We start from the raw sequence: 12,736 nt of genomic DNA on the forward strand, positions 1-12,736 counted from the left end.
AGAAAAATTGTGATAGGGCCAGTCCGTTTCTGGACACCTGATAATAGCAAAAAGTTGATTTTAGCATCAAATCGTAGAGCTCCATGTGTAATACAACGTACGAAAATTTTATTAAAATATACAGGGTGGTTTCAAAGTTATAACCCTAAACGTTAATTTCTAGGTACCCCTTTGACCCCCCATAACTCCGTTAGGGGGCACATTAGGAAAAAAAATTATAGGAAGGACTAGTTTTATTTTGACCTCCCCTATACACTCCCGAGAGATTAGGAGGTACTTACCGGACACCCTGTATATTTTTGTCTGACTGTTGGCAATCGCAGAAAATACTACAATCTTCTCGACTTTTCCACACATTATTCATAAAAACTAATCACTGAAATCCGTATTTTTAGAGCTTTCTTTCTATATGCAATAATCTGCATTACGATAAAGTCCTTTTTGATTTCATTTAATGCTATCTCACTTTGAGTTCGTACTAACTAATCACTTTACAATTATTCTATTGACACAAATACAATTCTTTTAACTACTTTTTAACAATTCTTATACTATACTCGTAATTCCAAATTTTTTTCTATTTATAGAAAAATTTCTTAATTTTATGTCACCATTACCCAATTTATTGTTTATTTTTTTTTAGATTTAGGTACTGATATGTCCTACTCTGAAATTATGTACTGAATATCCAGATTAATCTTTTTGATATGAAAACTGTCATGGAAACGTGCTATATTAAAAAAAATCGGAATTTACAATATCTAACGTTGTGGGATGGACTTTTTATTCAAGATCTTTGTAGTAATCAGATTCAAACCGTGGTTGCTTTGTTATCAAATGAAACTTGTGCATTTATTTACACTTCTGGAGAAAGACTTAGAATTTTGTCCTGTTTATAAAACAAAATAATAAAATTTTCACATCCATCACCATCTGTCAATTATTACAGTTTAAGTTTTCATGCAAATAATTTTTTTTTATATTATTTTGCGTATGTGTTCCTTAACTTTATATTCCTATCCTGCATATTGCAGTATAATAAACGCAACAAAAGGATAGAATATACTTTTTTAGGTAAACCAACATTTCACTTGGTCCAGTCATATTCAAAGCGTTTGATACTTGTTTCAAAATGTCATTCTTTCTAGAAGTGAAGATTATAATAATTTTGTTTTTTATTAATTCCATGCGAAAGGAAGCAATGCCGAGTAAAATATGGAAACAAAAATATCTCATTTATCCGTGTTAGATTTTGTTGACGATATAAAAAATACAATACATTTCTCTGAATTATTACATTATTTAACAGTTTCAATATATCAGACATATTATTTTATTTTGGAAAATTATTAGTTATTTACTGGGCAGTGTTGATGTAGCTGGGGCATGCAACCCATAGAATAGATGTTTCTCGTAATATCAGCAGCTAGGAATCTACCTTGATTTCTGGTGAACACTGTTGACTTCATTGAAATTCTTTTTGGAAATAAATTTTTGAATTTGTTTGAATTAACTTAATGCTTTAAAAATGGAGTAAAAATACGACAGTTAGTAATAGAATAAAGTTTTTTAAATGCTGGACTAAGAGAACTATTCATCATCTCATTTCTTACAAATTTTTAAAGATACAGATATTTTACGTCAATTTAATGTTACACGCGAATATTGATTCTTTGTTGTTAATTTAACCAATTTTCAATTTATCTTTATAATAACACTCCAGTTGGTTGGAGATAAATTCGAAGGCAGAGAAGTTTCTAGAACACCAACAACGATATGTAAGCTGTTTGATATCGATATCAGAGCCAGTCTATTTGGTGAACACAAACGGGAAAGACCAAAGTAAAAGAAAACAGTTGTTTTGATGTTTACCATTGTAACTAGTGACAATTAAAATGTTTTGTTTTCCTCCAAGTCGTATATGATTTTGTAGGTTGAGTTATTGTCAGCGTTACAATATTTTTAAAACAATAAACAGTTTCAAAGAACATGAAGAAATCGAAATATGGACTGATACATTTTTGGTTTTTCACATAAATAAATAGTTATTTACACCATAAAGGAAGTGTGAGGGGTGGCAATACAGTCCGAGACTGGTAAATTATACTTAACTGCTGAGTGGTGTATAACGTTTTATCTGCCTCCACAATTCTTTATGGTTTATAAAATAAAGATTATGTTTTATTTTTTAACATTTCTTAATCAATTCATTTTGACATTATTCGAAAACTTCGGAAACAAAGTCGCCTTGGTGGTTTGGATTTTGTCGTTTTTGAAATGTTTATAAACAAAGCTACATAAAAGTTGCAATTTTGCTGGTTAGGATTTATTATTTCCAAATGAGTAATTTTCAAATACAAAGTGCAGCAAATGGTGCATGCGAATTTTTATTGTCTGAGAAGTGGAAAGTGCTTTCAAAGAATGATGCCAGAACTAAAATACTGGTGTTTCTGAAATGTCACTGCTAGCATATTTCATGGGAAACTCAAGAACTTTAAAGTTACGGGCGAATTTGTGGAGTGAATACTCAACTATTTTAGTTATTTTATTCAACTACTTTTATAGAGGAGAACGTCGATATATCAAAATACCCCAAGCTGAGAGCATTTTTGAAACGTAAGAATGACGGCTATACACCTAAAAAGTCAAACGCTTTTACGAGAGAACAAGTCCACGATTTTCTCTTTGTATTTGCTACTGAAGGTAGTGACGGTCTTAGGCATTGCAGGAGCATGCCGTTCTGATGAGTTATTCAAACTTACTTTCGACAACGTCAATTTCAAAAATTTCGATGGAATTATTGTAGTTACAATCCAGATTCTAAAAATGGTATGTCACGTACGTTTACAATTACTTTTCGTCTGGGTTCTGTTTCTCACCTAGAAATTCTCAAGAAATATATCAAGATTAGATTGGAAATTAAAACCGAAATTTCACGCTTTTTTATGCGCTATCAAGCAGATAGATGTTACAACTAACCAGTCGGCAAGAATACTCTTTCTATGATTCCTAATATGGTTGCACAGTTTCTGAAACTAGAACATCCCGAAACATATACAGGCCATTCACTCCGAAGAACATGGGCAACGTTACTGGCTAATACAGGAGTTGATGTATTAGCAATCAAGAGACAAGGATATCAGCCACAATTGCAGAAAGTTATGTTGCTGAAAGTTTAAGCAACAAAAATGAAATAGCCAACAGGATTCTTTACAATGACACTTCAACTGCAGGTTCTAGTATCTAGTACGTCGCATCATGCCGTTTTAATGGAACACTCAGATAATATTGAGCCTGAATATTGAGGTGACTGAAATGGAGTGATCAAATCATTCTGAGAAAAATCTGACAATTAGTAAACACGAGGGGAATAATTATTGTACAATTACTATAAATATTCATTCCTAATAATTAATAAAATGTAATGTTCATTAAATATTTCTATTTATTTGTCCATAGCAACTTCCACTTCAACGGTAAAATCCACTTATCTCCTTAAAAACAATATATTAACAGTCTATTTACTATAGTGGGACCAGATAAATGTATTTTGTGCATCCTTTCTAAAATTTTTATTTTTATATTGTAGATTCTACGTTAATTTAGGCACATTACTCCAAAATGCGTAACATTAGTGTCAAAATTATATGTACTATAATTGAGATTACACTTTTAATTTAAGGTAGTTATATTAAAATAAACTTGCTAGAACTGAGTTCTAGCGGTCTTGGTGGTATTTTACATTTCGCACATATGATATTAAAATATTGGAATGGCTGCGTTAAAGTACGCCTTGATCAAATAAAAAAATCAGGATGTCCAATTGTTTTCCTTTTTTCTTTGTGTCACAAATCCATGCAATAATGTCAAGCACTTTTAGTTGACAGTTGATACTATTTGGAAGCTTGTTTGTCTCTTATACAATTTTCATTGTTGTATAAGCGGTTTAGTACAAAAAAATAATTTAACTATACCTTATACCTACCTACTTAATAAATTAGTTAATTGTAGTAAAAGGTGAATTAGTCTCTTTTTGTACATACAGGACACCCTTTATGTATTTACATCGACATTAAATCAAATTAATCAGGACGTTATTTTATCCTGAGGACTGCTGGAGAAATAAATTGTTGGAAATTTGAGGTGACTTTCTTAAAATTATAGCGTTGAGTGAGAGAATACTATTTCTCACTAACGAGTATAGTCAACTTTGAACCCTTGTAATTCTTAGGTGAAATAACATATAATTTTTAACTAATATTAACATGGAAAACAACTCCTCTGTGGTTACATATCCCGTCTAGCACTGAATTACAACACCCAATGTCTAATAGACAGCTGAGATCATTCCCCATCCTCTATTAGTGGGTACAAAATTTAAAAATACTGATAAAATACTTTATCAGTAGGCACTGAACAGGACTTGTAACATATTATGAACTTTGAACATTATGTCTCACTCACAAACTTTTATAGTACTGTAATCTGAAAATTTAATTCGTGCCCTGTTTCCTAAAAATCTAGGCTACCTGTTTAAGTTTATTCCAATTTTTAACGGTTTTGCCTAGAAAACTTTTGTTATGGGTACCTACAGTTTGGTAGAAGGCTTCGAAACAAAAACGTATTTTTTTTTGTCACTTTTCATCCAATAGTTACACTGGTCTACATGATTCGTGTGGATTAACTACGAATAGTCATTTCGAGAAGATTTTGTATCGCTGAAACCAAATCTGGCCTCAGACCTAAGGTTTTTGAGATATCCCAACCTAAAAGTGCAAAAAATTCGATTTTTACACATATTTGAGGTTATATAATATCGTTAGGTATTTTTTTTACAAAACTAAGAATAGCATCTTAAAGTACAATCCTTCCCTTTCCCAAGCAAATTTTGAATAGCCCAACTATCTTTTTCTTTTTCACTGAGATATGATGATTTAAAGTTACTGTCTCACCAAATGATGCATTCAGATGCAACGTTTTTAACAATGTCTAGACAGTTATAGTAACCCGAGACGCTATAACTGCCAACCCTTAAACCCCAATTTCCTTAACCCTCGAGCCTTGTAACCTTAAGGAAATCGGGGTGTAAGGGTCGGAGGTTATATCGTCGCAGGTTACAAGGCTCGAGGGTTAAGGAAATTGGGGTTTAAGAGTTGGCAGTTATAGCGTCTCAGGTTACTATAACTGTCTAGCCATTGTCAAAAACGTTGCATCTGAATGCATAATTTGGTGAGACGATAACAAATCATCATTTCTCGGTGAAAAAAAATATATATATTTGGAGGATTCAAAATTCGCTTGGGAAGGAGAAGAATTGTACATTAAGATGCTATTCTTAGTTTTATAAAAAAAATTAAATAAAGATATAAAATAACCTTAAATATGTGTAAAAATCACGTATTTTGCACTTTAGGTTAAAATATCTCAAAAACCTTAGATGATCGAGCACTTTTGAGGCCAGCTTCGGTTTCCGCGAGTCAAAATCTTCGTGAAATGACTATTCGTACTGAATCCAAACGAATCATGTCGATCAGTGTTATTTACGTAGGTATATGTACAGATGTTGATACGTAATACTCCTTTAAAATGGTTAGAGCTAACAAATATGAATTTTACATAATTATTATTGGTACGTTCTTCATCTTCATCTTCATCTAGTGGTTGGTCCTTGAAAAGTCCCATAGCACTGCGGCCTAATTAGGCCTATTGTGCGTCCCACTACCAGTCCTATTCAGCAAGTAGATTTGTCCTTTTTACAAAGTCCAAAAGCTTCCTTGCTGACACTTCTCTCAGTTCCTTGGGTTCCAAATAGGGCCTCCCAAGGAGCGCCATTCTGCTACGTGCAAATCCCGGGCACTCGCCCAGGATATGCAGAGAAGTTTCATCCGCCGATTCACATCCTCGGCAGACCGGACTGTCTACAAGCTTTAGCTTATGTAGATGTTTCCTAAAGTGACAGTGTCCCGTTATGAGTCCTGTCACTCTCCTGAGCCGGATTCTATTCAAGCTCAGTAGCTCATTCGCTCTTCCCTTCGAAGGATACTCCATAAGCTCCTTAGAATGGCTATGTCCTGGCCTTGAAGTCCAGTATTTCCTATGTTCTGTCTCTGTCCATTTGCCCAGAGCCCGCCTGACCACACTGGGAGATGTGCCACAGAAGGGCTCCGGGCCAATGAACACTGTCTCGGATCCCTTCCTCGCAAGTTCATCCGCTTTCTCATTTCCACAAATGCCTTTGTGCCCTGGCACCCAACACAGTCTGACTGTATTGTTGGTGGCCAGTTCAGTCAGCATTTGTAAACAGTCCCACACCAGTTTTGAACTTACCTTGTGTGCGGCTAAAGCTTTAATTGCAGCTTGACTATCAGAGAATATATATATGAGTTTACGTCTATAACCTCTACGTACATTCTCTGCCAGACACGCCATTATCGCGAAGATTTCTGCTTGGAATACAGTAGGGAACTCCCCCAGACTGTAGCTTGCACTCCATCTGGGTCTGAGTCCATATATTCCTGCACCCGTCCCTCTGGTCATTTTGGAGCCATCTGTAAACCATACTAGGCTCCACCTTTCCAGGGTATTAAACCTTTCCTCCCACTCGCTTTGATCCTCTATTCGAGTCTCAAATGGCTTGTGGAAGTGAAACTTTGGAACCATCTTGTCGGATACCATCCCAAGAATTGGTTCCGACATAGATGTATCTTTGATCCTGGAGTGGGAACCACCCCTCCAGTCATTATTATTCCTGAGTCGATATGCTGCTAGCCGCGCTTCTCTCTCCACCACTATATGCAGCGGTGGCAGATTTAGCATGACTTCTAGTGCAGCTGTCGGGGTCGATGCCATCGCCCCCGTTATACCTAAACAGGCCAATCTCTGAATTCTATTCAGTTTTTCCTTCGCTGTGGTCTGTTGTGTTTTCTGCCACCATACCACAGCGCCGTAAAGAATCCTGGGTCTTACTATCGACGTATACAACCAGTGTGACATCTTTGGTTTCAGTCCCCAGGTTTTCCCAATAAGGCGGCGGCATACACACAGTGTCTGCTTCGCCTTACTCACCACTTTTTCCAAGTGCGCATTCCAGGTAAGCTTATTATCCAGTATCACTCCTAGATATTTTACTTCCCTGGAAAATGTAATGCCCCTCTCCCCTATTATAGGTTCAGAGAGTCCAGTTAAATTTCTTCTCCTAGTGAAGGGTACTACGACCGTTTTGTCAGGGTTTACTGACAGTGCCTGCCCCTTACACCAGTCATCTATCCATTTCAAAGCCTCTTTCATGAGTTCTGAAACGATAATATTATGTTTCCCGACTATGAGAACGACCAAGTCATCCGCATAGCCTTGTGTATAAAACCCCTTTCGATTAAGGCCCTCCAGTGCGCCGTCCACCACTAATCCCCATAACAAGGGAGACAGTACGCCTCCCTGGGGGCAGCCCCGGCCTACCTTACACCTGGATGTCTCTCCCGAAAGGGTAGCTGTTACTGTCCGGTTTCTCAACATGGTATCTATCCAACGACACAAAGTGTCATCAAGGCCCCTGTTGCGAACTGCCGAATTAATAGATTCGAAAGGTGTATTATCAAATGCCCCTTCAATATCTAAAAAAGCTGCCAAAGCTAAATCTTTGTCGTCCATCGCCCTCCCTATCCTAGAGACTAGGCTATGAAGGGCTGTGTCGACTGATCTGCCTGCCTGATAGGCGTATTGGTACCCGTGCAGAGGATTTGCCCTCAACACCCCGTCCCTTATATGCCTATCAACTATTCTCTCCAACGTTTTCAGAAGGAAAGATGTTAAACTTATCGGGCGATATGCCTTTGCCTGGGCATACGATGGTTTAGGAATAAACGCCACGTTCGTCGATCTCCATGCCAGCGGTATATAACTAAGTGCAATGCTGGCTCTAAAGACGTGAATTAAAACCGGAGCTAGACAGTCCACTCCCTGCTGTAACAGTACAGGTACGATTCCATCCGCTCCTGGTGATTTAAATGGGTCAAAAGAACTTATTGCCCATCTTATTCGTGACTGACTCACCACCATCTTGGCAACCTCCCAGTTCTATCGAGACCCGGTCGTTACCCTCTGCTGGTGATCCCAGTCATATTCATCTCCATGATTGGTACGTTAGAAATTGGTTTATCACAGAGAGATATAAAGTTCAAGGGTACAAAGAATAAATCAAAGTGTTCATCGATGACGTGGCGCAGGGATACGGGATCAGAATATACCATGGCAAGGGAATAATAACAAAACGGCAAGAGTATTATAGACCAGGTTTCTTAATAAACGCATCATTAATTCAACAAAACTCAGAAACTCGGTATAAAACATCATAAAAGATATGATTTAACTTTTGTTCAACAGTACCTACATGAACTGGAGTTTTGCAAGAGTGATCTCATGCTTACCTGCTGATGAATATAAGTTTGTTTTACATCCATAACAATAAAAATTGTGTTTAGAGAAAAGATAGAGAAAGATCCAATGATAATGAAATTTGGTGGAGCTTTTAATAGTTGTCAGTCAACCGGTAAATGATGCACAATATTTTGATATTTTGTAAAAAAATATTTCCTATGTTATAGGTGAAAGTACTAATGATTTTATACACATACCTGTATGTATAAGTATCGCTGATAATGCGGAAGCTCTTAGAACAGATATAATAAATCAGTTTTTTAGGTATCACTTCTATATGATGTAGTTGATTGGAATGCTATACAATAGTATATTAAACAACAAGGTTTGAGAACGACTCTTTGCACACGAACGAGACATATTGGTGGACCGAGCCGAAGGCGAGGTACACAAGTCGAGCGAGTGTGCAAAGAGGTTTTCAAACGAGTTTTTTACGATAAATCGTTTTTATTACTAAAATTGCCAACGCATTAACAAAAGAAACTAATATTTAATATTTATGCTAACATTTGAACATTCCTTCAAGGTTACGCTGGGAAAAGCAGTATTATTGTGCATCTTGTTTCCGGTAATAGAGAATATTTTTGGTGTCGTGTCGTGTTCTGGTTCTGTGGCAGCAGAAGACACTGAAGACTCTATCTTTTTCGAAACTTCCATTTTATTTCTCAAACAGTCATCAACGTAGCCTTCGGCAACTGTACTGGATTTCTACCCTTCATGGCGTTTGAGGGCAAGCAGATTTGAGCCAGAATTGACTAAAATTGTGGCCGATGAACGCCGAAAACAATGTCCCGTGTAACTTTTTGGATTCTCTAGCATCAAAAACTTGGCGATTTCCCTAGCCATGTTTCCAATTTTGTTGATGCCAACGTTTTGGCTTGAACATTCTCCGTTTTGATAGTTTAAAAAACCTGCCTGTCTTCAGATTAGGAGGACGAAGAGCACAGTACTTTTTTAAGATAGTGTAAAGGTTTCCTGTAATTGTAAAATACCTTGGTACCTTTGTTTTTGTATTCTTCAGTTTAATCAGCATAGCACTGCCGAAATCTTAATCTTTGGTGTCTTCTATTTTGAGATAACATAATTCCTCCCTTCGACATGCCCCAGATAGTCCAACTGCCACCACCGCCTTGATAAGTAAATATTTGTCGTCTGATGCTTTCGTCAAAAACCGGCAAAAATCATCTTCTGTGAGGATTTGGGACTTCTTTGGGACGTAGTTTTCGGATTTTCGTTTGATTAGTGCTTGCAACTTTTTATAGCTTCCAAGATCTATGTTGTGATTGGCACTTAACGTCGACTTGAGCATCGAAAAAATCGTCCACAACGTCGAAGATTTATATTTCTTAGATAGTTCTTCAAAATACACCATTACTGCGTTTTCTGAGAAAGTTTGGACATTTTTAGCTAGTCGCCAGTCCATAAATCGGCTTAACTCAGCTTCATACCTGCTTCTGGATTTTGTGGGCAGCAGTTCCAAACATATTTTGCTTGTTTTCTGTAAAATCTCTTCAGAATCACACATTTTCACACCCAAACTTCGGGAATTCAATAATTTTTGTAGTATCTAATCAACAAAATAAAGGAGCCGTGACGGTTGCTGTGAAACTCAGCCAACTTGAAACATTGCATAATTTGGGTGACATCAAACAAAAATCACAATCTGGAGACGCGTGTGCAAAGATAACATAACCGTGTGCAAAATGTTTAGCACACTGCGTGTGCAAAATACCGTTTTCAGAGCGTGTTTTCCGTGCGTAAAACCCCCTTTTGCAAGGCAGTTGTATAAAAAATATATGAGATCTGTCTATTTGATGCAGCCAAAATATTGAGACAATTCCTCAGGAATGCTTGCTAATTCTTTAGGAGTGATTGATAATTCTTCAAAAAGTAATAAATAGGGTAATTTATAACACAGACAGTAATACAAATACAGATATTAATGTTTATTTTTGGATTTATGTTTCTTTTGAAATAAATTTTACACAAAGTGTTTCTAAATAATAAATATTAATTTAAAACATTTATGTTGAAAAACCTCAGAAAAAGATCTACTTGTAACATTCACATTAAAACAGGTATATGATATTTATTGCTATCTCATTTTGTTGTCAACTTTTCTATTCATCTAATATATTTTTTTCTATGCAGAATTTCCTTTTTAAATTTCTAACATGATATATTTATCTGGAACTGTTTGACAGTCTCCATTATATTTGGGATTCCAGCTTAGAGCAAAACGTGAAACGAAGGCCCGTTTTTATCAGCTTTGCACCCAACCCGCCGGTTGTAATCACACTGCAGTCTGTAAATTTGGGGTTGTTACGGTATCACCTTTCAGCGGAACATATTGAGCAGAGATAAAATATCACATTCCCTCGTGTCATCCCGTCAATATAAATGAGGGGCTTATGTTGTGTGAATAAAGGAACGAGATGATGCCACTGGCGTGTCGTAAATCTCCTTACAATGGAGGGTATTGTTGTAACTATCCGCTTTGAAGTGTTGAAGTCATCAATTTGTTGATGTTTTACTATTATTAGATGTAAACAATGAATGTTATTAGCAAAAAAAAATGCGTTTACAGTTTCTCAATAACATTCTCAAATAACAAAGGAAGTATTAAGTTTGGATAGAAAGTCCAAAAGTTCTATGATTTTCTCCAAAATTTTTACGAAATATTTATTAAATGATATTATCAACATTCTGGGTATAGACAAAAGTGAGACCGTGAACAACTTCACATAAGTGAAAAGTAGTTATTTCGAGAGGAGTTGAAATAGAAGACAAAGACTTACAAATACTAAATTCATGGAACTTGAAAATCGTGGTGATAAAGAAAAAGGCAAGGAACAGAAATAAAGTGCACACTAAACACTAACAATTGATTTTCGAAAACTTCTAATATTTTTTTGCTTTGTAACAGATTCACGTGAAGCTTGGTGCCAAAAAGTTTATCTTGTTGCTTTGCCAGTTACGTAACAAACCGTTTAATTCGTGCTGTTTTATGATCACTAGAAGTTTCTGCAATATATAAAGTTATTAGAAGTCTCTGGCATGTCTAACCTTTGGAGTCTATGTGTTTGTTCTCTAGAAAAGATATATTTTCCTAGGTTAAAAGGCGCAGTTAGTTGACTATGAGGAAGTGGTCTAAATGCAGGCGTCAGAACCTTCAGTGTTGGTAAAATCCTCCCTACACCAGGAGAAGGAATTTTATTGGACTCTCTGAACCTATAATTAGTCTTTCCAGGGAAGTAAAATATCTAGGCGTGATACTGGATAATAAGCTTACCTGGAATGCGCACGTGGAAAAAATGGTGAGTAAGGCGAAGTAGACATTGTGTGTATGCCGTCGCCGTATTGGGAGCACCTGGGGACTGAAACCAAAGATGTCATACTGGTTGTATACGTCGATAGTAAGACCTAGGATTCTCTACGGCGGCGGCGCTGTGGTATGGTGTCAAAAAACACAACAGAGGGCAAACTGAACAGAATTCAGAGATTGGCCTGTTTAGGTATAACGGGGGCGATGGCATCGACCCCGACAGCTGCACTAGAAGTCATGCTAAATCTACCACCGCTGCATATAGTGGTGGAAAGAGAAGCGCGGCTAGCAGCATATCGACTCAGGAATAACAACGACTCGAGGCGTAGTTCCTATTCCAGGATCATAGACACATCTATGCCGGAACCAACTTTAGCGATGGTATCTGACAAGATGGTTCCAAGGTTTAACTTCCACAAGCCATTTGAGACTTGAATAGAGAATCAAAGCAAATGGGAGGAAAGGTTTAATACTCTGGAAAGGTGGAGCCTAGTATGGTTTACAGATGGCTCCAACAAAATGGCCAGAGGGACGGGTGTAGAAATATATGGACTCAGACCCAGATGGAGTGCAAGCTACAGTTTGGGGGAGTTCCTTACCGTATTTGAAGCAGAAATTTTCGCGATAATTCTGACAGAGAATGTACGTAGAGGTTAAAAACGTAAACTCATATACAGGGTGAATCTAAATAACACCGAAAAAATTCAAGGGGCGATTCTCCGATGAAAATTAAAATATATATATATAAAATTTTTTGAAAAAACCCTTCCCTGAAAAGTTACGCCCCTCCTAATATTACAAAAAAAAAATTGTTTTTCTTTTTTATCTTCCACGTACATCAAGCTAAAGAAACCAAACTTGGTGAACATTATCTGTCAATAAAACTACACTTTTTGAATTTTTTTCAACCCTGAACTATTTTTGTAAGGGGTTGAAATAATCAACCCCTATGACATTTTTTCTTATAATTTTTTTTTC

At 36.6% G+C, this 12,736-nt stretch overlaps 1 protein-coding gene across 1 annotated transcript in view; it reads right to left on the reverse strand.

Moving 5' to 3' along the window:
- Nucleotides 1-11,361: 11,361 nt before the first annotated feature.
- The window catches only part of LOC111692197, an 8,202-nt gene continuing 6,827 nt past the window's right edge, over nt 11,362-12,736 (reverse strand). Inside the window, exon 4 of the mRNA XM_023456037.1 lies at nt 11,362-11,457. Coding sequence (XP_023311805.1) covers nt 11,362-11,457 — 96 coding nt within the window. The remainder of the gene's footprint in view (nt 11,458-12,736) is intronic.

Source organism: Anoplophora glabripennis, unplaced genomic scaffold, assembly GCF_000390285.2.
Source record: "Anoplophora glabripennis isolate ALB-LARVAE unplaced genomic scaffold, Agla_2.0 scaffold1118, whole genome shotgun sequence".
Taxonomy (NCBI): Eukaryota; Metazoa; Arthropoda; class Insecta; order Coleoptera; family Cerambycidae; genus Anoplophora; species Anoplophora glabripennis.